Source organism: Kogia breviceps, chromosome 15, assembly GCF_026419965.1.
Source record: "Kogia breviceps isolate mKogBre1 chromosome 15, mKogBre1 haplotype 1, whole genome shotgun sequence".
In the NCBI taxonomy this organism is placed as follows: Eukaryota; Metazoa; Chordata; class Mammalia; order Artiodactyla; family Physeteridae; genus Kogia; species Kogia breviceps.
The window spans coordinates 11,891,671-11,919,291 of record NC_081324.1 but is presented as its reverse complement, the minus strand read 5'-3'; the positions used below and the strand labels follow the sequence as shown (position 1 = coordinate 11,919,291).

Below are 27,621 nucleotides of genomic sequence, written 5' to 3'. Positions count from 1 at the left end.
CAAAGAGCAGACTCCGCAAAGAGATTCCAGGGCAAAATAATCCTTTTTTTTTCAAAGGCTTTTTTTTTTTTTTTTTTTTTTTTGATGTGGACCATTTTTAAAGTCTTTAATTTATTAACAACAAATTTGTTTAGTCTTTATTGAAAATTGCTTCTGTTTTATGTTTCGGTTTTTCGGCCGAGAGGCATGTGGGATCTTAGCTCTCCCACCAGGGATAGAACCTGCACCCCTTGCATTGGAAGGCAAAGTCTTAACCACTGGACCTCCAGGGAAGTCCCTAAAGCTGGGTAATCCTAATCACAATAGGTTATTGGGAACCCCATCAACAATTTCTCCCATCAGTTTGGTATTACATATTCTGCTAAGTCTAATGTATTTAACTTATATATTCTTCACTTTCTTTTGTGATCGCCTTTCTGTTTAACAGGTAGCTAGCTACCTCTTTGGCATCTAGCAGAATGAGCCATGGAGGTGAGGGTGCTTTCTGTGGCACCACCATACTTGAGAAGTATGAATTATTACGACCATCACATATTCCTTCTATTTTATATAATATTTCACCTTCCGGCCCCACGTGGGCTGCTAGGGTTGCCCTTCCGTATGTGTGCGTGTATTCGGCCTAAGGCACGGTCCGCCGACAGCCCCGTCCTGCCTGAGCCTGTCGCAGGCCTTTAGAAGCTGTGCAGACAACAGCAACTTCAGCGCGAACCACTCTTTTCAATCACGGACAAGCTGCCAAGAGGCCTGAGTAAGGGCCAGGGCAGGAGTGGGAGGGACGGAGGGAGGGCAGGCTGGGCGTGGCCAAAGTGGGCGTGGGCCCGGCCGGACGGAGGGAGGGCAGGCTGGGCGTGGCCACAGTGGGCGTGGGCCCGGCCGGACGGAGGGAGGGCAGGCTGGGCGTGGCCACAGTGGGCGTGGGCCCGGCCGGCATTCAAGTGAGCGAGCAGCGTGCTTCTCTGCCCCACAGCAAGGTCCTGCCGCATCCGGTTTTCCTTTTCCCTGGTCGTGCGATCGCTGTGACTTCAGGTAAGCAAAGTGCAGGTAGCAAGGTGGTGATTTCCCTCTTTTTGGCAAGTCTTAAAAGAAAATAGTTCTTTGAGACGGTGAACACAGCGGACAGAATGGCTTATTTTCAAGAGTGGGATGTCAGCTTCCGTACGGCTACCCCCCGCTACATGGGCAGCATTTCCAGGGCCCAGTGCTTTGGGAACCAGGCATGCCGTGTAGGGAGCAAAATCCCTTAAAAGTACAAGGTCCGAGCATGAAGAAGCAGCACGGCCGGGAGGTTTTGGTGTTGGAAGGGCCCAGCAGTGATTCGCCGAGGAGCAAGTATTTCCGAGGACGTTTCCAGCCCTGCCCTGGAACTCAGAATGAGTTTTGCGGTGCTAGTTTCGGAAAGGGTGTGGTGCCCCAAACCTGAAGAAAGTGGAGACGCACAGGAGCGTCGGGCTCACCTTCTCGCGTTGGCGCTGTGGGCTGAGATTCAGACTGCGGGACTGCTGTTCTTTTGGGCCTTTTAAAGCAGCCAGTGGGTGTCCATTTACTTGCAACTGCGTTCTTCCAGGCGGGAAGTATTCTCCCTCCCTATTCCTGGGCTTCAAGATACTTGAAGCAAATTACAGATTTCAAAAATGTGTGTTCTTGGACGACTTTTCGAATAGGTTGGCTCATAGCTTCTTCCTCATAGAAGCTACTGTTTTGATGGCTTGTTTTCAGCGCGTCACACTGAAGAGCAATTTAACAGGCCAGGCTGTTCTGTAGGCTCATAATCAGATGAGGCTCAGATTCCCAGGGGTGAGGGGTCTTATACATCCTTCGACTCACATCTCCGCCACCCCCCATTTTGTGGATGAGGAGGGGAGGCTCACGGAGGAGAAGTGGCGTCCAGAGTCCCCTGGCTTATATGGGACAGGATGAAGTGGAATCCAAGTCTTCAAACTCACGGCTCCTGGACTTTTCCAGGTCACCATGAATTTTCTTAACAGCTTTGTCACCCCTACATTGCTGAAGAGGTTTTGAATAGAATTGGGTGCGTCAAAACCTCAGTCCCCGACAATATATGCAGGTGTTTGATGGGTTCCTGGATGGGTGGAGAGATGGAAGCTTGTCTGAAGAAAGGATTCTCTACGTGAGTCAGTGGGTTTATATCTTTGCTTCTGAGCACCTGAATTCTGCCACTTCAGTCCCTCCGGGTTGTGGGTTCACGTTGAAGGTATGAAGTCTCAGCAATCTTGGTCATCCTGGCGTGGTGAGTCTGGCCCTGTTTTACTGCTTTAGGCAGCGGTGGGATGGCTCAGCGGTCAAGATCAGGCTTCTAACCAGATGGGAGCAGATATGACGGCTCAGAATATCTGAGCAAAGCAGAGGCTCCCCGGCCGCTGGAAATTAAGCAGTTGGCCTTATTACTAAGAGCTACATTGTCCTTTCCCGCTGACAGAGCACTCTTCAAGTACATTTACTCATTTCATCACCTCATTACTCCTCATGCTGTTCTTTCACATGGCAGAAGCTGCAGGATCTCCTATTTTCTTAATCTGCCTCTGACTTTTTTCCTTGTGAGGTTAGAAAGTGAACAGCACAGACTGTGTTTTTAGGCATTCCACTGTAGTTGCTGTACTAGGCAAAGGTATTGCCTAAGGATTGTTTCCACCAAATGGTCTACAGATGAAAAGTTCGGGGAATATTGGCTTGGATGCATTAAAAACGTTAGAAATCTTGATGCAGTGGCCAGCGAGCCCCTGTGAGTCAAGAGAATTGACCTCCCCACGCCTCCACACACCCCAGTGCCCATGTCTGCATTCATCTGGGGACTGCCTGCTGTCTCTGAACTAGCAGTTCTCTCTGGCACACCTTTTTGCATGGCTAACTCCTCCTTATTCTTTAGGATGAACCTGTAGTGCGACTTATTTGACGTCGCTGTCTCTGAGGAGAGCTCACTGAGATTTCTGCTATGGGTGCGCTGTCTCCCCTAAGGGTTGCGTGATAACTTGTGCCCCCATCAAAACACCCATCACACCTACAGCACATATCATGCCACTAGGTGACAGCTTCTCGGAGGCAGGAACCATGCTGCTATGTCCACCTTTGATTTGTTAATGTCTAGATCAGGTGCCTGACACGCGTTATTAGGTTCTCAGTTAATACTTATTAAATGAAAGCAATATACGATTGATAGTTTGCAACACAAAGAGTGGAAAGAGAACATGAGTTTCTGCCAGTTGGAAAATCAGGAAAAAAAAAGTTTTGTGTTGATTTTAAAAAAGAAAACATGTAAGAAAAAAAAAGGAAACATGTAAGGTATCTTGGTATCTCTAAAGGGGTAATCCAGGACACGTGGGATTTTTGGAACTCTAAAGACTCCTGAGAGAACAAATGCCAGCAAAGACACCATTACCAAGAAGGAAGGTGATAGATGTGGTCTGGAACTACCAGGCTGGAACATAGAAGAGTGAGTGCCAGTTCTGGCTTGACCACTCTCACTCCCCGCGTGGGTGGCCTGGGAGAATCACTTCGTCTCTGTGTGCTTCCCTTTCCACATCTGTAAACTGAAGAGATGGGGCCAGACTAAATCCATCCAAGGTCTCGTGCCCCTTTAAAGGTTTATGGCTTTAGGATGCATTGCAAACAATAAAAACAAAACAGGCAACTTTACAATTAAGCTCTTACAACTTCTTGTTTGTTTGTTTGCTGCATTTCTTTGTTGTTTGTTTATTACTACTTAAACTTTCATTTCACGTTTCCCTGATTAAAAGTGGCTTTTAAACATTGAAATCAATGAAAGATGTGGTGTTTTCTAGGTTGATGCTGTAAATTAAATTCTCCTTACTTGTTCTAATCCTTAGAAGGTTTCCCTGAAAATGAAACAAGTTGTCTCTGTAACAATGGAATAATACAATGAAAAGAATCTGCAGCGATTTTAGCACCCTGAACAGGTCATTAGATATGTAAATTTACTACGCAGGAATTGCTAATCTCTACTCTTGTACCTCTAATTTTTATAGCATTTGCTCATGCAAAATGGTCTGCATAGGAACCTGACCCATTTTGCTGGGTGTGTATTGCTAAAGTTGCTGAGATTTGTTTAAATGCTGCATCTCACACCTCAGTGAGGTGGCAATTGGCTGTGGCCAAAATCATCCCTTGAACTGTCTCAGACCAAATCAGCTTTACAGTGTTTTTAAGTCACTTGCCACTAACCACCAAGCCACTGATTAGATTTATCAGGGAATATTTGATTGATTACTTAGTTGGTGATCATTTGCCCCTATAGACACCTCAGATGTTAGGTGTGCCCTGATTTACATTCTCCAACAGGGACTGAGTCTAAGCCTTGAATTGCAACAAAGTGTTAATTATATTGTGTAATTAACTGTACTTAAAGCCACCATGATCTTGTATTCACATAGAGCCATTTAGATGAAATGAATTGCTAAATGTTATCATGAATGAATGAATGATGCTTCAGTGGAACAAAATGGCATTTACTTACACTCTGATCCACTTCTGGGATCCACTTTTAGGTGTCTGCCGTCAAACTCCCTCAGCAGATTACTCCAAGGCCTTAAAAACACAGAAGACATCAAACTTCAAAGTTTGTTATAAATGATGCAAAATTATTCTAATCTCTCCTCCTGGGTGGTTGGAAGTGCAGGCTGGGAGAACTACCTGGGCTCGTTAAAACATAGTTGGTGTGTTTTCATGCTATCATTGGTATGTGGTTAGGCCTTGGGTTGTTGAAGCTTTGAGAAGTTCGCAGGGGTTTGGGTTTAGGTTTCTGTATTTGGTGAAGAAATACCTCATTTAGGCTTTTTCTATTTGGTAGAGGAATAGCTCCTATTGAATTTTAGTCATATATGAACTCAGCAATGTCAGTGTTGAACTTGCTGCTGGGGAAAGCCAGACTTCTCGTCCTGAAACTCTGTTTGGGATTCCCCAAACGTTTTAGGAAGTTTCTTTTCATTTCCCTGCGGTGGACACACGCTTCTGTTTCTGTCTAATTACCCTCTGCCTTCCTCATGCTGGTCTGCTTCCCTTGAGAGTTCGCTCTCATCTCATGGCCCCCAGCTCTCCCCAGATGAGACAGCAGGAGGTAGTAGCCCTTAAAGGAATGTAAGATGCCTGCCCTGACTTCAGATTACCTTATTGTAGGCACGTAACGAGAACACTGAGTTCACTTAGCTGTACTTTTTGGACAAAGGAGGAAGCAGTCACTGGAGATGACCACTGAGCGTGAACGGGTCAACAAAACTTTTTTTTTTTTTTTTTTTTTTGGTAATGAGCTTGTTTTTACAGATTCCAAGATATAGTATAATCTTTTTGCTTCCATCCTACACACAAGCCACATGTCCCATAAAAGAGAGAATTCCAAAGAACTATTTGAAGACCAAGGGCCCCCTCCTTGATCTTATTCTCACGTCTTTGCATTTTGAATTTCTGTTCAGGTATGAGGTGCAAAATTGAGATCCTATTCATGCATTTGACTTTAACACATCCTTGAGTCCCGATTGAGGGAAGCCCTCTGTCTTGAGTGGTGATGCTTTGTCTGCCAGTGGGGGGCACATCCTGCCCGGCGACCTGCAGTGTCATGTCTTCTGGGGGTGATGAGAACGAGAGTTCTCAGGCAAGACCAGAGGCTCGCTGCTGCTGTTTCCACTTTACCCGGCTCCGTATTTTTATTTTATTTTATTTTTATTTTTATTATTATTTTTTTTGCGGTACGCGGGCCTCTCACGGCTGTGGCCTCTCCCGTTGCGGAGCACAGGCTCCGGACGCGCAGGCGCAGTGGCCACGGCTCACGGGCCCAGCCGCTCCGCGGCATGTGGGATCTTCCCGGACCGGGGCACGAACCCGTGTCCCCTGCATCGGCAGGCGGATTCTCAACCACTGCGCCACCAGGGGAGCCCTGGCTCCGTATTTTTAGATGAAGCTGCCCTCTCTTTTCTTTAACTCCCATGTTACTTGTTTCGCTGTTCACATGGCATGGCATTCTGCTTATTTGTATACATATCTGCCCAAAGAGATGGAAAACTCGGAGAAAGGGAGGGGGTGCTCGGGGGGATCCTTATACTTTTCGTAGTGTCTTCCACATAGTAGGTAATGCACTAACAACAAAAACAATAATAGCCATTGTTGATTAAATATCGCTACGTGCCGGGTGCCCTACTAAGGCATTACTTACTTTATTAATCCCGTAGGGCTGCTGTAACAAAGTACCACAAATTGGGTGGCTTAAAACAGTGGAGACATACTCCCACAGTTCTGGAGGCCAGAATTCTGAAATTAAGGTGCCGTCAGGGCCTTGCTCCCTCGGCAAACCCTAGGGGAGAATCTGTTCCGTGCCTTTCTCTTGCTTCGGGTGTTGCCTGTGAACCTTGGTGTGCTTGGCTTGTGGAAGCATTGCTCCAAGAATCTCTGCCTCTGTCGCCATATGGTGTCCTCCCTTGTGTCTTCACATCATCTTCCCTCCGCACGTCTGTCTTTGTGTCTTTTCCGCTGTTCTTAAACGGGCACCAGTCTTACTGGGTTAGGGCCACCCTGATGACCTCTACCTGATTCAAGCTGCAAAGATCCTATTTTCAAATAAGGTCACATTCACGGGTGCCCAGAGGTGGGGCTTCAGCCTACCTTTTGGGCGGTGGTGGTGGGGACACAATGCAGCCCATATCACTTACTAAATATTAACTTGAATCACACAAAACTGCTGTGATTTGACTATTTTTGATCTACAAAAAATTCAATTTTGTATGCTTTAATCTAAATCCTAATTGAAACAATATGGATAAATAAAACCAACTCAGTGCTGTCCATTGTTCTGACCACGTGCAGAGGCCATCGTAGCCAAGTGGGCTCGAATTTGGAGATTCCGGACAGAGCTGTACACACAGAGGACCTCACGTGTTGGCTGTTCAGATCTTAGGACATTTGTGCAGGAGTTTCTTTACCACTGGCTTTTAAATTTTCATTTACTGAAAGTTCCTTCCTTCCTCTCTTCTACCCAAGACCATGACTTGGTTTGACTAGGATTCTTGTTGCGTTGGCCAAATGCAGTTGAGAACACTTTAAAGATGATTTAGAAATAACCTCACTCTTGTTCTTTGTTCTAGGCCCACAATGGATGCCCTGCGACTGGCAAATTCGGCTTTTGCAGTTGACCTGTTCAAACAACTGTGTGAAAAGGAGCCAGCGGGCAACGTCCTCTTCTCTCCAATCTGTCTCTCCACCTCTCTGTCACTGCTTCAAGTGGGTGCCAAAGGTGACACAGCAAACGAAATTGGACAGGTAAGCCTCATGCCTTGTTTCTGCTTTGAGTGGAAGCAGAGTTATAAGAACACACAGGTGGGGGCTTCCCTGGTGGCTCAGTGGTTGAGAATCCGCCTGCCGATGCAGGAGACACGGGTTCGTGCCCTGGTCCGGGAGGATCCCACATGCCGCGGAGCAACTAAGCCCGTGAGCCATGGCCGCTGAGCCTGCGCGTCCGGAGCCTGTGCTCCGCAACGGGAGAGGCCACAACAGTGAGAGGCCCGCATACCGCAAAAAAAAAAAAAAAAAAAAAAAACCACACAGGTGGTGCCTGGGGATAAAGGAATGAGGCTTTGTGATCAGAATTGCTCAGGAATGAGAGGTTTGCCATTTCCAGCACTCTTTTAATCTATTTTTAAATGTGAAAGCTCATTTATGTGTCCCGCAACCCATCTTTAGAACAGGTACTACGTTGTTGTGGAGAACGTGGCGATCTGCTAGGCGATCACAAGTTTGCCACTAACAAGTGGCCTTTGGCAAGTCACCTGACATCTTTCTACCCGTTATATTGTAAGCATCAATCAAGGTGATGTTTGTTAAATGTTCCACTGCAAATATCCTGACCAGAAAGAGTGTAAATCTACACCCCCGTCTTATGCACGAAATTTATTTACAGAATCATCCTTTATATTAAAATGCAGCCTGAACTATATTCTGCTCTATAATATATTCTACCCTATTCTATATCCCTATTGGATAGATAGAATATATCCATGTTTATTTCAATACAGAAATAATGTTTGAAATTATCTACCTTTAAGTAACATAGATAAATAAGAAGATGGATTGTGCTTGCTTATGTTTTAGAATACTCCCTGGGATTTGAATATCCCAGTTGAGAAGAATGGACTAAGATGATGTTTTACACACACACACACACACACGCACACACACGCACGCACACAGGAGTATGTATACATGTGTGTACACATATAAATAAAAAATTTTTAAGAATTTCTTTTTGGCTATGGCTGAGTATCTTTGTAAAGTTCTTAGACCTTCAAATGAGATGATTTTCTATACTGTTACATTTTAAGTCCTTATTTACTTTTATTATTTAAAAAATTGAGGTATAATTAACATGTAACATTATATTAGTTTCAGGGGTACAGTCTAATGATCAATATTTGTATATTTTGCAAAATGACCACCACAATAAGTCAACTTAATGTCTGTCACCATACACAGTTACAAAAAAAATCTTTTTTTTTAATGATGAGAGCTTTTAAGATCCACTCTCTTAGCAACTTTCAAATATACAGGATTATTAATTATAGTCACTATGCTGTACATTATATCCCCATGACTTATTTTATAACTGGAAGTTTGTACCTTTTGACCTCCTTCCCATTTCGAGCAGCTCAGCCTCTTACCCCCTACCCCCCAATCCTCTCCATTTACCTTTAGATAATAAGTGAAAACCCTTCTAACTGCATTCCATTATTATTCTTCCATGGATCATTCTAGTTCAACAGAATCTCTCTTTTCACGAGCTCATAAGCATTGAAAAAGGGAACATCTTTTACCTATAAATCCCCCGAAAATATGACCCGCAAAATGTTATTTGTGTCAGGATGGCAAATTTACGCTTGAAACTGAGTGGAACTTGAAAAGGAAACTTCCTTTGTGGGAAGAGAAGCTGTACCTTTTCATCCGTCCTCCTCTTTCAACTCCACCCCACAATCCCTACCTCATCTCTCATTCCTCATTTCTCATCTCCCATTAGAGAAGAGATAGAAAAGAGGACTTCCTGGGAGTGGGTCTGTTCCTCAGGAATAATAATAAAGGTCTTTTCAGTACATGCAATTGTCTCCCCAGTGGTTACTTGGGTTCTTTAATTCTCCGGTCTGTTTGCCTGTCATTAGGCCTGAGGGTTATGTACAGCCTCGGACCGGCCAGTTTGACCCTGCAGCACGGAGGCCGTGTGACTCGTTGGTGCAATGTGCCCATTTAGTGGTCACCTGAGGTGTGGCCTCAGGGCAGGGTTCTTATGAGTTAGGAGTGAGGAGAAAATCACCTTATCCTGACATCATGTTTTGGGAGCCATGGAGCAGAGGAGATGCGGAGCTATTTTTGAAACAAAAGAAAAGTTAGGAAAAAAATAAAAGGATTGAGGTCTTCCAGAAGATAGCATCCTAGTTTTAAGGGGCTTAGAATATTACTATAAGAATACTTGTTAACATTTTGAATCCATATGCTACTTTAGGTGTCTTAACATATAATATCTGTAATCCTCATAGCACGTCAGAAGAGTAGGTGTTCTCAGTTCATTTTACAGAGGGGAAAGTACAGTTCTGAAGAGTTGGGCCAGATGACATTTCTAGTAGGTACAGGGTGGGATGCAAAGCCTCCCTAACTGTAGCCCATCGATGGCATGGCAGCTGCGTACCATAAGTGACATATCAGCCCATTTGGCACTTGTTAGAGCAACTAAAGAGACTGGATAGGCTCTGGCTAAGGACACCTCTATCCTGGAATCTGATACCTGCCTGATGATTGTCTCTCGGTATTAATTTCTCTCTTCTTCTCTCAAAATTGGATAGAAATTATAACCCAGCTTCCTTCCGTCTTTTCCAAGTTTGGAAAAGAGCATGGAGGCATCACTTTGAAGAAAGGGCGAAATTTCCTTCTAGTTAAATCAAGAGAAGTGTATCTGTATGGCAGTGTTTCTCAGCTGGGGACAATTTGCCCTTCCCCTCCCTCACCCCTCTCCCGGACATTGGACAATGTCTGGATACATTTTTGTTGTCACAAATGGAAGAAGGAGTGCTACTGACACCTAGTAGGTCCGTGATGCCCAGGATAGCACCTGCCCCCGCCGGTCCCCGGACATAGAAGTATCCAGTCTGAACTGTCAACAGTGCTGAGGTTGAGAAGCCTTGCTTCTGGGAACAACAGAGCCAGGAGATACCTCAGGACCAACCCCGAGGAGGTAGACCATGACCACGTGTCCACCGCCGTGGTAAGAGGCAGTGCTTGACAGGTAATGGATTTTTTTCTCTTCACAGGTCCTTCATTTTGAAAATGTCAAAGACGTGCCCTTTGGATTTCAGACAGTAACATTGGATGTCAACAAACTTAGTTCCTTTTATTCCCTGAAACTAATCAAACGGCTCTACGTAGACAAATCTCTGAATCTTTCCACGGTAAGCGGTTCAAATCAATTAGCAAGACTCAACAGTTTTATCAGGGGTGACACGTTCTCATGGTTAGACCAACAACTTCTTGTCAGTGAAAATCATTCCTAGGACACATTTACGATTTATTTAAAATAAATTAGTCCTAATGGAGAGGTTGAATCTAGAGGGAATCAATCGCAGTCACATATTTTAACTTAAAATATAAGAAGCTGTGAGTTTCCTTTTCCCTCTAAAACACCCACAGATTCCACCCTTCCTCTTAGCTTCCTCACTGAGAGAAATGGAGAATGGGATTATTACTCTCTAATAAATGTGTCTCTATAGATGCAAGACAGCTCATGATTTAAACATCTTTGTTCTTAAACAGCAGGGCATAGAGCCTGGGACAACATTTTAAGTTCTTTACCTTATTTGTTCAGGCACACAAAGTTCTCCTGATGTTTCTCAAAATCAGTGAGAAAAATCATAACTGTATGAATTAAAAGTTTTCATTGGTCATAAACTGGTCTTGTTTGTTTTATGAGGCTGTTCAGGTGGGGATCTATACAAGGTAGAGGTGGTAATTTCAGCTATTTCTTGAAGGAATCATATAAAGAACACATATATATTCTTAAATCTGATCCAGAGTATATCATAATACTTAAAAAAATATGTATTTGAAACACACACAGCCAACATCCTCGGCTGCATAGTGTTTATTCTCTACTGTAGTTATGTCGCCTTGATTCAGTTTGTGTTTGGATGGTCAGAATTTCAAGCTTTCCAAATCTAAAAGGTAGACCACCAGTTAAATATTTTGCCATAGTTTTACTACTTTCGGCAGTAGGTATTTGTTTTTCTGGTGGGGATCTTTTGAGGACATAGGTCATTAGATGTTGTTGTGAGTTTATTCTTACTGCTTAAAGACACATATACACAGGCTTTCTTCCAACAACCCCCCGGGGAATTAAAGAAATACCGAGATGTGGGTTGGGGCCTGGGCGTGGAAAGAATTTTAAAACTCCCTAGGTGGTCCTTGGTGATGCTTAACACATTTTGTTGCTGGCAGTGAAGACAGTGGAGGCCCTTCATCTTGCTGAGTCTCTGGAATGTTCTTAGCTCTGTCAGTAAATGGTAACACTCAGTCCCAAGGTTGGGTTGCAATGAACAGAATCAAATTGGGCAAGGCTGTAGTTGTTCTGAAAAAAATCCAAGGAGTCCTGTGCTTAGGAAGTGAAGTGACATGACATTTAATCAAGCTGTGTTTAGTTTGGTTGACCTTCCACTCAACATTTTGAATTATTTCAAACCGGGAGTTGCAAGGAATTTTTTAAAAGGCTGTTTCCATTGTTCCTGTTGGTTGTATATCATCTATAATTTTACTAGTAACAGTACAAACAAGTGTGGTTTGAGGAGGGCCACCCGTATCAGAACTACCTGGGTGTTAGAAGTGCAAATTCCTGGCGTTGGTTCACTAGAATCAAGATCACCAGGGATGGGATTTAGGGTTTTCCTTTTTTTTTTTTTTAATGCCTTTTCTTTTTAAAAAATTTTATTTATTTAATTTATTTCTTTTGGCTGCGTTGGGTCTTCGTTGCTGCGCACGGGCTTTCTCTAGTTGCGGCGAGCGGGGGCTACTCTTTGTTGTGGTGCACCGGCTTCTTATTGAGGTGGCTTCTCGTTGTGGAGCGCGGGCTCTAGGCATGAGGGCTTCAGCAGTTGTGGCACGCGGGCTCAGGAGTTGTGGCTCGCCGGCTCTTGAGCGCAAGCTCAGTAGTTGTGGTGCACAGGCTTATTTGCTCCGAGGCATGTGGGATCTTCCCGGACCGGGGCTCGAAGCCGTGTCCCCCGCATTGGCAGGCAGATTCTTAACCACTGTGCCACCAGGGAAGTCCCGGGTTTTGCATTTTTAACAAGCATTATAATTAGAAGAACTGCTCTGTTCCTTACAGCACTGTGTTTCAAACTTTAACATGCAGATGAATCACCTGGGAATCTTGTTAAAAATTCAGATTCTGATTCTGGGGTGGGGCCTGAGATTCTGCATTTTAACAAGGCCCCAGGTGATGCTGCAGGTCTTGGTTCTTGGACCACACTTTGAGTAGCAAGCATCTTTAGAATATTTATTTATTTCAGTGTGGATAAGATTTTTCTTCTCATAGAGTTCTCTTTTCTGTACATTTCTTCCATTCTAAGACATACATATATAAATTTACATTTTATCTGTATGTACATTTTAATGTTTCTAAAATTGGAATTCATATTATAATTGTTGTGTGCATGTAGCATAATGTTTCTTTTCTCCCCCAAAACTGATGCTAAATTGATGGAGGCATTTAATAATTGATATTGTCTTAGAATTGAACAAATGAAACAATACAAAGAAAATTCATTGATTTTTACATAAGGTTTCAATTTATATAGTGTTACAGATTTTGAAGGAGTATCCATAGTAGTAGACATTTGAAAGTCCTTGTGCTAGAATTGTGTACCAACATAATGGTTTAACTACAGACTTTAAGGACTTCGTGATTTTTCGAACTGGATGTTTTTCAGGAGTTCATCAGCTCTACCAAGAGACCCTATGCAAATGAAATGGTGACTGTTGATTTCAAAGATAAATTGGAGGAAACAAAAGGTCAGATCAACAACGCAGTTAAGGAACTCACAGATGGCAAGTATCCTTGACTTATTCTGCTATAAATCACTAAGTAAACAGACCATATCGTCTCATGAATCTGCTACGCATAAGATTGAACGTCTGGAGGGTTCTTTGAATGTTTTCGGTATACAAGCTAACTTCTTGTCCATCGAGCCAATTCACCCACTTGGATTTCTGGGCATTTCCTGCATCATATCATCAGTTGGCAGAAGTTCTGAGTACTTCAGGTTTAGTCTGCTAAAACGGGCTGCCACATGCCCTTCTGGAGGCTTGGATGTACCTCCAACAAAGTACAGCTCTGGGCCAGTTCCAAGGCTGGTTTTTCAATCTGGAAATGAAGGGCTTGGCCTATAACTTGATGAGCCCTGAGGCCACTTTTGGCTCAAAAATTCTACACGTTTGTCAAGGAAAAAAAGACAAAAGGTCTTAGATAATCAAATACACATGTAGAAAAAAACAGAACGAAACAAACCATGGTGGAAGCTTGTCTCGGGTCTCACAACTCTCCTTACCCTTGGCCCTCTGACAGCCCCGGGGCCCGGGGTCTCTTCTGCAGCTTGCACCTGGTCCTGCCTTTTGCTCAGCACTTCCCTCAGGCCTCTCCCTTTCCTGTCTCCTCCCTCCATTAAAATTCTCTGTGAGTTGTGCTCCTTGCTAGAAAGGAATTGGAGCTAAGATGAGCTTGGGTGCAAATCAGTGTTCACGTCCCCCTTCCCTGGGGACATATTTGTACAGTATTTGTATAGGGAGGCAGCTATTGGGACACAGCACCTCACTGTGAAAGAGCTAACTGGGTTTTTCAGGTGCCACTGCAGTCACCGAAGTCTGGGGAGAGACATACTTCTGCGGCAGGAGAGACACTCCCTGTGAGAATGCCAGGGCGGCCCTCTTGCCGCACTGACTCAGGAATGCCGGGGGCCCCCGCTATAACTGCAGGGTGGGGCATGGAAAGAACATGGTCTGGGAGGTCATTCAAGACCTACATTCAAATCCAGATACTGCCACTTATTAACTGAGGTATTTGGATATGGAGCCTCAGTTTACTGAACTGTAAAATGGGGCACATATTCCTTGATTTAACCTGTACCTGGTCGTTGTGAGGATTAAATTAGATCATATATGCTAACAAATAATATATGATAGCCAAAATAATATATGGTAGCCATAGATACATATGCACACACAAATGTGTACATAGATATATATTTATTAATGAAATGAATTTTCTTTGGCTTCATATGTAAAGAAAACTCTGGTCTAACTAATACCAGGTTAGGCACAATTTTAGACTTTTTTTTTTAGGTTTATTTTTATTTTAACACCTTTATTGGAGTATAACTGTTTTACAATAGTGTTAGTTTTTCCTTTACAACAAAGTGAATCAGTTATACATATACATATGTTCCCATATCTCCTCCCTCCTGCGTCTCCCTCTCTCCCACCCTCCCTATTCCACCTCTCTAGGCGGCCACAAAAGGCACAATTTTAAAATGTATACATGAAAGGCAGCTCCCATTTAAATTGCTGTGTGACGGTTTTGCTTTTTTTTTTTTTGGCCACCCACACGGCATTCAGGATCTTATTTCCCTGACCAGGGTTCAAACCTGTGCCCCCTGCAGTGGAAGCTCGGAGTCTTAACCACTGGACTGCCAGGAAAAGCCCCCCAGTTTTGCTTTTCAAATGGTTAACGAATTGCATTTTCTCTCCAAGGGACTCTGTTTAAAAATCTTCATAAATTTGAGTTTTTTACCGGAGAACGTAGTTTAGTGAAAAGGCTTCTGAATTTGAAACCAGAAGCTCGAGGTTGAAGTTAACCAGCACTTACTAGCTCCCCACTTCTTCAGTGGTGCTATTACATATTTGACCCATCATACAGCACTGGCAGGACAGGTTACATCGTTTGTGGGTCCCAGTGCAAAAATGAAAACACAGGGCCCTTTATATTAAAAGCTGCATTAAGAATTTTAAGATGGCGACCGCAGAGCATGAAACCAGGACAGGACCCTTCACACCTAGTCACAGGCGCAGGAATGGGCCCGAGCAGAGATTAGGTAAATGAAATATCCTTAGCAAAAAAGTCAATGCTAGTCAAAGGCGAGGACTTCATTTTATTAAGGCTTTATCACCACCTGTTTTGGCTGTTGGGGGTTTGAGCACTACGGTAATTACAATTGTTATGGAGCTTGAGGTGGTCCTTACAGCTGACCAGGATGCAAACAAAACAGTGTGACTTGGGGAGGGGGCGGTGAGCTGCGGGGTAAAGCGGAGAGCGCTGACCTGGCTTCAGATGTGCTTGGCAGCCCAGTGAACCAGAAAAGCCACCTGGCCTCTCTGAACCTCAGCGTCCTCAGCTATGAGATGCGGATAATGACCCGTTGCCCTACAGGATCATCACGAGGGAAGTGAGATAAGACGCGTGACAGTTCCGAGCACAGGGCCCGGTGGAAAGTAAGCTTTCTTGCATTTTCCTTCCCGAGCACAGGCTCTGGAGTCACAAAGACCTGGCTTTGAATCCTGAATTCCCCCTTCCTTGCTCATGCATCATCTTGGGCGAGGCACTTAACGTGGAGTCTCACCCTCCTCATCTATAAAGTGGGGGGCGATGCAAGATACCGTGCACGTACGCGTCTAGCACATCGTCTCGGACAGAATGGGCCTTCCACAGTGGTAGCTTGTGCTTTTCTTCTTGCTCCTCTTCCGTCGTTTTCCCCCTCCCTTCTCCCCCTGACTCTCTCCCCACCCCCCAGGTCTCTTTGGAAAGTCCGGTTGAGGCAAGATGCAAGGAGGAAAAAGGGGTCTTTCTTAAATGAGTTGGTCTGGGCCACCAGGCCGTGCGTGGCGCGGCTCTAGCCAGGGTTAAACGCCCAGTCGGTGGATTTGCATGGGGACATCAGAGGTGGCTTGCAAGCACAGCCCCGTGCAACTCTGTGATTTCCTGACATTGCCTGCAGGCCGCTTTGAGAACGTTTTAGCTGACAACAGTGTAACAGACCAGACCAAAATCCTCGTGGTTAATGCTGCCTACTTTGTTGGAAAGTGGATGAAGAAATTTCCTGAATCAGAAACCAAAGAATGCCCTTTCAGAATCAATAAGGTATGTGGGCTGCGTGTTGCAGTCAAAGCATTCCAATTATAGATCTGAAAAATTAGAGCAACACAAGGGACCCTAGGACTTCACTCCAATGAGGAAAATTAAGGCACAGGAGGTAATGTGCTTTTCCTGAGACAACAGCCGGGAGGGGTGGGGGCTGTTTAAGTGTAGAAAAAGAACCATAAGCCAGAGACTCTCTTTTTCCAGAGTGTCCTCAGGGTCTGATCTGAGTGAGAGTTTATAGAGCTTCTAACACAGTGGGTAAAGCTAAATCACCAACCACAAAATAACTACAGATGTTTGGGACCATTAGTAAGAAAGGAAAAGGAAAGAAACAAACCAAATCCCAGCATTAGAGGCCTTTGGATCATCACGAAACATTGACCATTTGGGAATCTTGTTCCAGATTAATGAGCTCCTCTGTGATCTCATTTCTCACCTGTTAACAGTGAAGTAAATGGTTCTGATATTTTCATTTAAAAGATGCTTTGAGGTACTCACTGGCTGTGAAGGAAAAAGCATAGCTTACTCGTCTGCAGTGCTGGGACTCATTATGGTGAAGAATGACGATAGCTACCTGTATCGCAGGGAAGTCTCATGAATACTACTGAGCGAATAATGAAGCCATATCCCATGCCAAAAATAATTCATATAAATAGGTAAAGTGCCTCCTCTATAAATGAAACCAAAGAACTGCGACTGGAAAACTGACCCATTTCGTTAGAGGCCCTAGGAAACCCCAGGAATCTATAGGATGGTGTGATTTGGTCTCATTTGATGAGACCTGGCTTGTGTTAAGAATGCAGACTCAGAACTGTGCGTCAGTCAGTCAGCACAATCTCGGAAGGAAGCTCATTTACCCTGTAACTCTTGTGCATCAATTCTAATTTTCAGGTCTCTCTCAGCACCTAGAGTACTTAGCATTAATCACTTTTGTTTTTGCCAAGTATTATCATTGTACTTTCTTAGTGCTAGAACCCAGGAAGGAAAGACCTTCAAGATACAGTCTATACCTGAATTAACTGGACTGGTTTCCATGACTTTTTGTGTGTACCCACAGCATTTGTATTCATAGCCCATGCCCTCCCCTCCCAGATCCCCTGCCCCAGCTGTGTTTTCCACACGGAAATCTAATTATTTATTTACTTATCTAGATCTCTTACTAGTGCATGGACTTTTAAGGGCAGGGATAATGTTTTGCCCACCTCAGTTTCTATAATTCCTGGCCCAGTCCCTGACACATTAGTAGGTGCTCAGCAAATGTTTGTTGAATGAATGACCGATCTGTAAGGATCAGTTTGATTAAACAGCCAATAGCAAACAAAACCTTTTTGGCTTTTGAGACCACCATGGGTTCCTGTGCAAGATCCATGGGCCGTTTTCACTGGGAGAGGACAATAATCGCTGAGTGTGCTCCTTACCTACTAAAAACCTCCGTGGTCCTAGGGAGGGAGCCCGGTCCCCATCTACTAGCTGCTCCTCCATTTGGCTTCCCAGATTACAGTGGTCTTCTCATTGCTGCCAGCCAGGACCAAGACTGACCCTGCACTCAGGGCTCTGTCTCAGACACCAGGCACCAAACAATTACTTCTTTAGACTCTGTATTTTTCACATATGGGTCCCTGAGTTTTAAACACGGCTTTTTGACTTTCTTAGTGTTGCCTTTCATTTGGAGCTAAAGTTAAACATGACTGTACTTAGCCTCTGCTGTGAGCGGGGACCAAGTGTTGGCCCCAGTGACGCTCTCACGGAGTGTCCCCTCCAGAGTGGTTAGGATTGGCTCTCCTCCCTGGGAAGGGCTGGCAAAGGGGCCTTGAGAATGTTTAAGTGAAACCTGAAACGTGGTGCTTCTCATACCGGCTGCAGGGCCAGCCCAGAACATCATCAGAACCAGGTAACAGTGAGTGAGTTCACCATGGACTTTTGAGCCGACCACCCTCAGATCTGTGGCTTTTACATTTAAGAAAATGTTAATGGGTGTCTTTTATAAAGGGAGGAGGAATGTGTGCAATTCCTTTATTCTTGTTAAATCATAAAGCTAGGTCATGTCATGTCCTGGAGACTCAGACTCTAGGAAGAGAATTAATAAGAATTTTACATGCCATTGATCTCTCAGCGGTTCACCAAACAAAAAAATAAAACAGGATTCAAGGTTGCCTGGGGATATACCCTGCTTTTGAATGCAGGCGCTATTACTTTTCCTTTGTTTCCTTTGAATTGCTTTTGTCAGCTCCTGAACTTTTGGGGTGATGTTACTAAATCTTTTCTCATGTCCTTTGGTGTCTCTTTTAAGGGTTAGACTAAATTGATGAAGTTATATTATTAAAAGTTTAGTACAGGGCTTCCCTGGTGGCTCAGTGGTTAAGAATCCACCTGCTAATGCAGGGGACATGGGTTCGAGCCCTGGTCCGGGAAGATCCCACATGCCACGGAGCAACTAAGCCCATGCGCCACAACTACTGAGCCTGCACTCTAGAGCCCGTGAGCCACAACTACTGAGCCCACGTGCCACAACTACTGAAGCCCGCGTGCCTAGAGCCCATGCTCGTCAACAAGAGAAGCCACGGCAGTGAGAAGCCCACACACCACAACAAGGAGTAGACCCCACTCGCCACAACTAGAAAAAGTCCACAAGCAGCAATGAAGACCCAATGTGGCCAAAAATAAAATACCTATCCTGACAAAGGTGGACACACACACTCACGTGTGTGCACCGCCCCCCCCCCCGCCACACACACACACGCACACACACACACACACACACACACACACACACAGTATTGGATATTTTCTGGGATGGTCGTTACTTAGTCCTGTTTTCAGAAGATACATCTTAATTTATGTTTTAGAAAATGGGATTATTGTATGCATAGTCAGTGCTGATAAATGAAATAGATGACCGTTTTTGGTGGTCACAGCTTCTGTGAATTCAGAAACTATTAGTAATCTAACCTGATGGAGATTTTTAGACAAATCTATACCTCTTTGAGGGAAATATGTGGAAGAATTACCAGTTCATTTCAAAAGTAGTATGTTTATTTTAAAACCATAATTTTGTTTCTGGTTACACACAGAGTCAAAGTCTTCAATTATTTATCAACCAAATATTTAGTGAGCAATTACTATGTGCTGGGACATACCAAGATAATAAGACATGGTTTCTGCTTTGACTGTAGTCTAGTTGGGGTGGGGGTGTCACATACATACATTTTCTAACATTGTGACAAGTGTTACAATAGAGGTATGTACAAAAAATAAAATAAGTAAAGTCTAGCTTTGCTTGAAAATATTGTTGGGTAAGGTTCAGTTTACCGTTTGAAGATCCCAGATAAAACCTTTACTGTAATATTATTCCTGCAGACCTGATATGATGTTTGAAATTTTCCCCCAGAGAGGTTTGGTTAACAGGCAAATATCCCATGGGAGGTATAAACCAAGACAATAAATTGCACTAAATTACTCTCAGTCTTTTACTCCTTAGTATGAATTAATTTTTCTTCAGTAAATGAGTCACCTCTGTAGCAGAGATACAAGGTCAGATATTAATGGGGACACAGAGGAGAAGAAAAGTCCTGGGATGCTGCCTGGAGAGAAAGGCCTGAGTGATAAGAGCTGGAAGAGACTTGGAGATAATTTTGTTTGTTATCATTCTTAATTTTTAAAATCATAAAATATTGCAAGCATACAGAAAATTATAGAGAATAGTATAACAAACACCAATGTACCAACAACCACCTTTGTAAAATCTTTATATTTTGCCTTATTTCAGATATTTTAAAGAAAAAATATAGCAAGAATTGCACTGTCCTGTGTAGCCCCACCACCCCTCCACCTCCCTGCTTCCTCTCCAGAGGGAAACATCATTCTGAAATTTCCAATCCCCTCATTCCACTGACAAGGAAACTGAGGCCCAGACAGGTTAAGTGACTTGCTGAAGGTCACAGCGTATGTTTATATCACATTTGAGACTAAAAACCAAGGTTCTTATCTCTAATCAGATCAGAGCAGGAAGAGGGGACCGAGGGAGGGGTGACTAAAACCGAAGGCAGACGGAGAACAAAACAAGCATGGTTTTGTTCTGCTATATGTTAACTTTTCCATATTAGGCATTGTATAAGGAAAAGCTACATAAATGGACATGTGGGTTTGCACTGGAATTTACTTTCAAGTGAGCTCTACCAGGAACGGTTTAAAGAGCTTGTAATTACAGGCATCCATAAAGGCTAAATTAAAGTTTGCCTGTATTTCCAGTCAGCCTGTCTTATTTTTAATGTTTTATATATGCAAATACAGTATTATATTATGGCTAGTTCCTGTAATTATAAAGCACATGAATGACTTTTCAAAGGAAATCAAAAACTCTTGACAGGACAGTCTCTGATGGTGTGGATTACCTGCCTGCCTCTTTAAGCCATAATGACGTGAAACTATAACAGGAACGAATTTATGAGTATGTGTGTGTCTAGTTGTGTGTCTATAGAGGGGTGTGGGGGTGCGTGTGAGAAAAACAAGCAGAGCAAATGTCTTCTCCTTTTTTAGACGGACACCAAACCAGTGCAAATGATGAACCTGGAGGCCACGTTCTGTATGGGCCACGTCGACGGTATCGACTGTAAGCTCATAGAGCTTCCCTTTCAAAACAAGCACCTCAGCATGCTCATCCTCCTACCCAAGGATGTGGAGCTCGGGTCCACGGGCCTGGAACAGGTGAGGAGGGAGGCGGGCGTCCAGCGCGCAGGCGCAGCGGAGCCGAGGCGATGCTTGGGCGGTGCTTGTGGGGCCGCGGCAGCCTTGCCTTAACTTGATTCACTTGCTCATTGGTCTCTAAGGATTTCATGGTTCTTTGGGGGCCTTTCTCCTCAATGTTAGAACAGCTAACGTTTATTTGGTACTTATAACGTGCCAGGAGCTGTAAGTTCCCCATGCGCACTGGCTCATCTAATTCTCACCGCAGGCCCAGGAGTTAGAAACTATAATATTACCCTACTCACGTTTACCCACGAGGGGCTGGAGGCACAGAGGGTGGGTAACTGGTCCAGGGTCACGAACTCGTGGGTGGTATATAGAATTGGAAGGTGAGCCCAGGAAGGTGGAATCTGTGTTCTTTTTTTGTTTTGTTTTTATTTTTATTTTATTTTTGCGGTACGCGGGCCTCTCACTGCTGTGGCCTCTCCCATTGCGGAGCACAGGCTCCGGACGCGCAGGCGCAGCGGCCACGGCTCAGGGGCCCAGGCGCTCCGCGGCACGTGGGATCCTCCCGGACCGGGGCACGAACCCGCGTCCCCTGCATCGGCAGGCGGGCTCTCAACCACTGCGCCACCAGGGAAGCCCGGAATCTGTGTTCTTAACTCCAGGCAAAAGCCCCTGTGGGTAGCACCTTGCGTTAGTGTGGTGGGTGTGTTACAATTGACACATTCGCTCAAGCCCACAGTCGGCTTTGGGGCTTGTGCTTTGTGTTGCATGTTCTATGGGTTTTTGAAAAGTCCTTTTAGTGCACACACGTATACAAGGTTTTATTATGCTTTTATACAGGTAGAGACACAAGGTTTAACTGACAGTAGAGGTTTCACACCTGCCTGGGAATGACTTTCTAGCTTCCCCTCTGCTCTGTCAGCCCCCTGCAGCCCCAAGACCCGTTGTTCTCCCTCAGCCCCGCCCTCCGGGCTTCCTGGCTCCCCTCCACCTGGGCCCCCCCGCCCTCCACCAGGAAGAAGGAGGGGTTCTTTGACCAACCCAGGATTCACCTGCTTTATCTTCCGTCACACCTCAGTTACTCCCTGACTTTCCAGGGGACAGTCTAACTTGGTCGCCATCCTACCTGCTACTTTGATTCTATGTTTTATCCATCACTTTATTAACTGAATCATGATTCCCATTTCATTCTTCTGTTCGCTCCTCTCTCTCTTTTTTACTGCACTTCACGCCTTAGTCTCATTTTTTTCTTGCAGCCATTATTCAGCTGTCTCACACTTTACTTTCTTAAAATACCCTCACGCCATTTTTTTGGTTATTGTTGTTGTTAGAGTACAGAACGAAAGAAGATGATCTTTTGAGTCTCAGAAGGTATATTCCAGGATACACATGGTCTTAGTTTGCTAGGGCTGCCATCACAAAGTATCACAAAGTGGGTGGCTTAAACGACAGAAATTTAATGCCTCACAGTTTTGGAAGCTAAAAGTCCAAGATCAAGGTATCTGCGGGTTGGTTTCTTCGGAGGGCTGTGAGGGAGAATCTGTCCATCCCGGCTTCTGGAGATTTGCCGGCAATCTTTGGCTTTCCTTGGTTGTAGACACATCACTTCAATCTCTGCCTTCGTCTTCCAAGGCATTCTCCCTGTGTGAGCGTGTGTCTGTATCTGTGTCCGGAATTTCCTTTCTTAGAAAAAGGACACCAGTCATATTGGGTTAGGGCCTAATGATCTCACCTTGATTAATTACACCTACAAGGACGCTATTTCCAAATGAAGTCATAGTCCAAGGCACTGTGGGTTAGGACTTCAATACATGGATTTTGGCCGGGAGCAGTGGCGGACACAATTGGACCCATACAATGGAGGAAAAAGTTTATTTTTTCTTCTTAATGACTTTTGATTTATGGATGAATTTTCTCCTGTCTTCTCACTCTCAGGTAGTAAATGGCCAAGAGACTAGACTTTTTGGCTCAAAAATTCTAGTTACCTATGACAATCTTTTGGTCTTAATAATTTGTCTTAAATAAAGCAGTATCCATGAAAAAATACTTAGCTTAGCGAGAGAATCCAGTGGTTCCTTCTCCCATTGAAAAAACTTGTGGCCAGCTTGTGACCTTGTCATCTCCCTGAGTTTTATAGGTTTCACGTGAGTAACTTCAGTGCAGGGTCGCCTCAGGTAGTTATAGTCAAGGTAGTATCATTCTCTGTTGTACGTGTATTTCTCCTCTAGCCAGTGGGGAAACTGGAAGGGCAAGGAGCAATTAAGATTTGCTCAGTGAAGAATTTTATGACTAAATCATTTTATGTGTCATTGCATATCTCTCATTTTAAAAATAGCCAACTGAAATAGATGCATTCATCACCTATGATCTTAAAGGATGATCCTAGACAGTTCAAATTCTCATTTTAAAAAGAGTAACTTTAGCTTTAATTTGAGTTATGAAACTTGATACCATGTCTAGGGCACGAGTATTCTAGACTTCCTAGCAGAGAAATCAAAATAAGCATTCAATAAATATTATGCATAAAAACTTTTCTAGTTTTATATTTGTTTCACTATTATCCATGCAACATCATAATCCATGCGTTCATTTCTATAGAGCTACTCTATAGTTAAAAGAGGGCTTCCCTGGTGGCGCAGTGGTCGAGAGTCCGCCTGCCGATGCAGGGGACACGGGTTCGTGCCCCGGTCCGGGAAGATCCCACATGCCGCGGAGCGGCCGGGCCCGTGAGCCGTGGCCGCTGAGCCTGCGCGTCCGGAGCCTGTGCTCCGCAACGGGAGAGGCCACAACAGTGAGAGGCCCGCGTATGGCAAAAAAAAAAAAATATATAGTTAAAAGAAATGTCCTCATAAATTTCAGAACAAAGGGACCATTGTTGTGGAGTAAGTGGAGGAGAACAAAACTAGGTAGCTGGGTAGACCATTTTTATTTTTAATTAATTTTTATTGGAGTAGAGTTGATTTACAATGTTTTGTTCATTTCTGCTGTACAACAAAGGGAATCAGTTATACATATAGATATACCCACTCTTTTTTAGATTCTTTTCCCATATAGGTCATTACAGAGTTTCGAGTAGACTTCCCTGTGCTATGGAGTAGGTTCTTATTAGTTATCTATTATATATATAGTAGTGTGTGTATATGTCAATCCCTATCTCCCAGTTTATCCCTCCCCCTGATTCCCTGCTTTCCCCCTTGGCAACCGTAAGTTTGTTTTCTACATCTGTGACTCTATTTCTGTTTTTTAAATAAGTTCATTTGTACCATTTTTTTTAGATTCCACATATAAGTGATACCATATGATATTTATCTTTCTCTGTCTGACTTATTTTACTCAGTATGTCAATCTCCACGTCCATCCATGTTGCTGCAAGTGGCATTATTTCATTCTTTTTTATGGCTGAGTAATATTCTGTTGTATATATGTACCACAACTTCTTTATCCATTTTTCTATTGATGGACATTTAGGTTACCTCCATGTCCTGGTTATTGTAAATAGTGCTGCTATGAACATTGGTGTGGATGAATCTTTATTGAATTATGTTTTTCTCTGGATATATGCCTAGGAGTGGGATTGTTGGGTCATATGGTAGCTCTATGTGGGTGGACCATTTTTTGTGTGTGTGTGTGTGATACGTGGGCCTCTCACCATTGTGGCCTCTCCCGTTGCGGGGCACAGGCTCCGGACGCACAGGCCCAGCGGCCATGGCTCACAGGCTTATCTGCTCCGTGGCATGTGGGATCCTCCCGGACCGGGGCACGAACCCGCGTCCCCTGCATCGGCAGGCGGACTCACAACCAGTGTGCCACCGGGGAAGCCCGGTGGACCATTTTTAAGAGAACCTAGTCACGCACCAAAACTGCAGGGCTGATTCCATCTCTGATGAACCATCTGTACTGCTTCCAAATAGGGCTCCCAGTGACATTCTATGTTTTTAATCAAGGAGGATCTTTTACAATTGGAAATAAAATAAACAATTTCCTCTCCTTTTTGTCCTTCAGGTAGAAAAACAACTCAACTCGGAGACGCTGTTGCAGTGGACCAATCCCAGTGCCATGGCCAATGCTAAAGTCAAAGTCTCCATTCCAAAATTTAAGGTGGAAAAGATGATTGATTCCAAGGCTAGTCTGGAAAATTTAGGGCTGAAAAACATCTTTAATGAGAATACATCTGATTTCTCTGGAATGTCAGAGACCAAGGGAGTGGCCCTCTCAAATGTCATTCACAGAGTGTGCTTAGAAATAACTGAAGAAGGTGGGGATTCCATAGAGGTGCCAGGATCACGAATCCTGCAACACAAGGATGAATTCAATGCCGACCACCCCTTTATTTACATCATCCGGCACAACAGAACTCGAAACATCATTTTCTTTGGCAAGTTCTGTTCTCCTTAAGTGGCAGAGCCCAGGCTAAGTCCCACCCGACTTCTCTGTAAACTCTGCAACCGAGAATCATTTTCTAAATACAATAAATTGTTAATATTGCTGGATCAGGAAGCTGCTGGTATTCACACTAATAGGCCCTTTTTCCAATTTGTTTTTGTTGTTGTTGTTCTTTCCCTCCCACCCCCTTAAAAGACAATACTTTCAATGAAAAGGAATCACCTTAGAGAAAAGATATGTATTATCATTTGTCAAACTATCTAGGGTTTTTGGCAGGAATACAGTCTTTCACAAAGAAAATTCCTATAAGGAGGATCTGGAGGATTTTATTACCAAAGCCTAGCCTTCCATCACCGGGATACAGAATGTTCCAGATATTTGCTTTTCCCTGAAAGACTGAAGAAACTGGTACATGGGCTTTGCAAAACTTTCCTGGAGCCAGTGAAACTTGGACATACGTTCAGGCTACTGTATGTCCACAGCTCCTTACATTAAACCCTGCGGGACAAATATTTCCTTCAAATTCTGATTTTTGGAGATTTTAGAAAGATAATCTGTTGCACATACTGTATGTTATGGATCTCCATTGATAGAGGCTGGAGCAGCAGCCTATAAATCAACATCTTAATATTTCTGCCACAAAATGTAGACTTATCCGCCCAAAATGAAGACTCCAGATAGCCCATAAGTATCCGGTTTTGCTGCCAAATCAGTGTGCCTCCCACTTATGAAAAAACTTTGTTTTCAGAACTTTTTGAAATTTTGGAGTGCTGCACCTGTAGTAACCAAAGGGCAGCACCTCAAGGGGTCGCTCAGAATTAAGAATTCACTTTCACTGTTGATAGAACCCCTACCTGGTGGTTGGGTTGGTGGGAGACCACCGGCAGGGAATGCTAACCGGCTCACAGGCTGGTGGATGTCTGACCACCAGGGCTTAAATGCACGGGGACTTTCACAGCAGACAATAAAAGAATTTTATGAGTGTTGAAGGGACTTGTCTCTCTGTGTGCTGTGATCGTGGGAACCGGGGAGGAACTTCACGCTGCTGGGATACGTGACTAAAGCTATTGATATGCTCACACTGCTGTGACTTGCGTTTTTCCGAAGCCTATGGGTTTAGTTACTGTAGACAGCTGGTTGGGAACCTACAACAATTGCAGTTTTTAAGGACGTGTCTGAGAAGTTATTTATGTCACCAGTTCATGTGCTAATTCACTACAGAAACAGGGCGGCATGGAAGATTTGGATCTGGTGACGGCCCTCCCCTCTGGCTCCTCTGGCTTTGTTGTAAATAGGTTCAACTTTCTTCTTACTCCGAAGGTTCAATATCGAATTTCTTTTATGCTGTTGACAATTAAATATTATTGAATTACATGACTTGCTTTTTTCCATGAAGTTAGGTTCACCATTCTGAAATAGAACCAAGCCCTCCATTGACAAAATGCTTTGGGGACGGGGGTTGATGTCGAATAAAAAGGAATAAGGATAATGACTGCCCCTATTTCCTGGTCTTCCTTTCTGCCCACCGGCTCTTGCTTCCTCCTTGCAGCCCCTTTCATCCTGGGGAGGGAAGGACCAGGCAAGTGGTAGAAAGACTCCCGATGACATAAAAGTGTATGGTGAAAGCAGAGGCCTCGCAGGAGGCCATGGAACTTTTCTCCAGCCTTTCCCACTTTGGGACCTACCTCGAAATGTAATTTTATCAAGTTAAGCTGTATATGCCTAAAATGTTTTCTTTTCTTAAGTACTTTTTTTGTGTGTGTGTGTCAATGTCATGTACATTTGTTTTAAATCAGTTATGGTATCTGTGAACCTAATATTCAACGCAGCCCTTTTCCTGTCTCTGCCGAGCGCTCAGATAGAATGATTCCCCCACTGCAATAAATGTTGAGTACAAAAAGTGACAAATGCCTCCACCTTCTAAAAAGAAAAGACCATCTGTGTGGGATTTCCGGGGGTGGCCAAAGCCAGCTTTTACCACTGCCGGCTTGGTATCCCCCTTCTCGAGGCTGTGAAATAGGTGTGGAATATGACTGTGCAAAAGCCCCCTTCTCGAGGCTGTGAAATAGGTGTGGAATATGACTGTGCAAAAGCTTAGCGAGCGTTTCGAGGAGAGGAGAGGTGAGTGCCTCTTTAAACCAAGTGAGTGTTCAGGGAACTTAACGTGTCTCCGGGAATTTGGAGAGCACTGAAATTTGGACTTAACTCTTGCCTGGGATAGTCTCAGCCCGTGGTTTTCAACCAGGAGCAATTCTGCCCCCTAGAGGTTATTCGGCAATGTCCGAGAACATTTTTGTTGTCCCAGCTAGAGGGAGGGGTGCCACTGGTATCTAGTGGAGAGACCCGGGAATGCTGCTAAACACCCTACAATGCCC

The 27,621-nt window shown here is 44.1% G+C and overlaps 1 protein-coding gene across 1 annotated transcript; it reads left to right on the top strand.

The window, feature by feature from the left end:
- Positions 1-920: 920 nt before the first annotated feature.
- SERPINB5 (serpin family B member 5) lies at positions 921-26,735 on the top strand. Its single transcript, XM_059041305.2, has 7 exons — positions 921-1,026; positions 7,104-7,278; positions 10,308-10,445; positions 12,975-13,092; positions 16,032-16,174; positions 20,711-20,878; positions 24,866-26,735. Exons 2-7 carry the CDS (start codon positions 7,111-7,113, stop codon positions 25,256-25,258), a joined length of 1,128 nt encoding a protein of 375 aa, XP_058897288.1. The 5' UTR covers positions 921-1,026; positions 7,104-7,110; the 3' UTR covers positions 25,259-26,735.
- Positions 26,736-27,621: the final 886 nt, after the last annotated feature.

What these genes read in the sequence shown, in the direction of transcription:
- SERPINB5 (XM_059041305.2), top strand. Translation starts at nt 7,111, where the DNA reads ATGGATGCCCTGCGACTGGCAAATTCGGCTTTTGCAGTTGACCTGTTC. An exon ending in AGTTAAGGAACTCACAGATG is followed by an intron (nt 13,093 to 16,031) that starts GCAAGTATCCTT and finishes CATTGCCTGCAG; the next exon opens with GCCGCTTTGAGAACGTTTTA. An exon ending in GGTCCACGGGCCTGGAACAG is followed by an intron (nt 20,879 to 24,865) that starts GTGAGGAGGGAG and finishes TTTGTCCTTCAG; the next exon opens with GTAGAAAAACAACTCAACTC.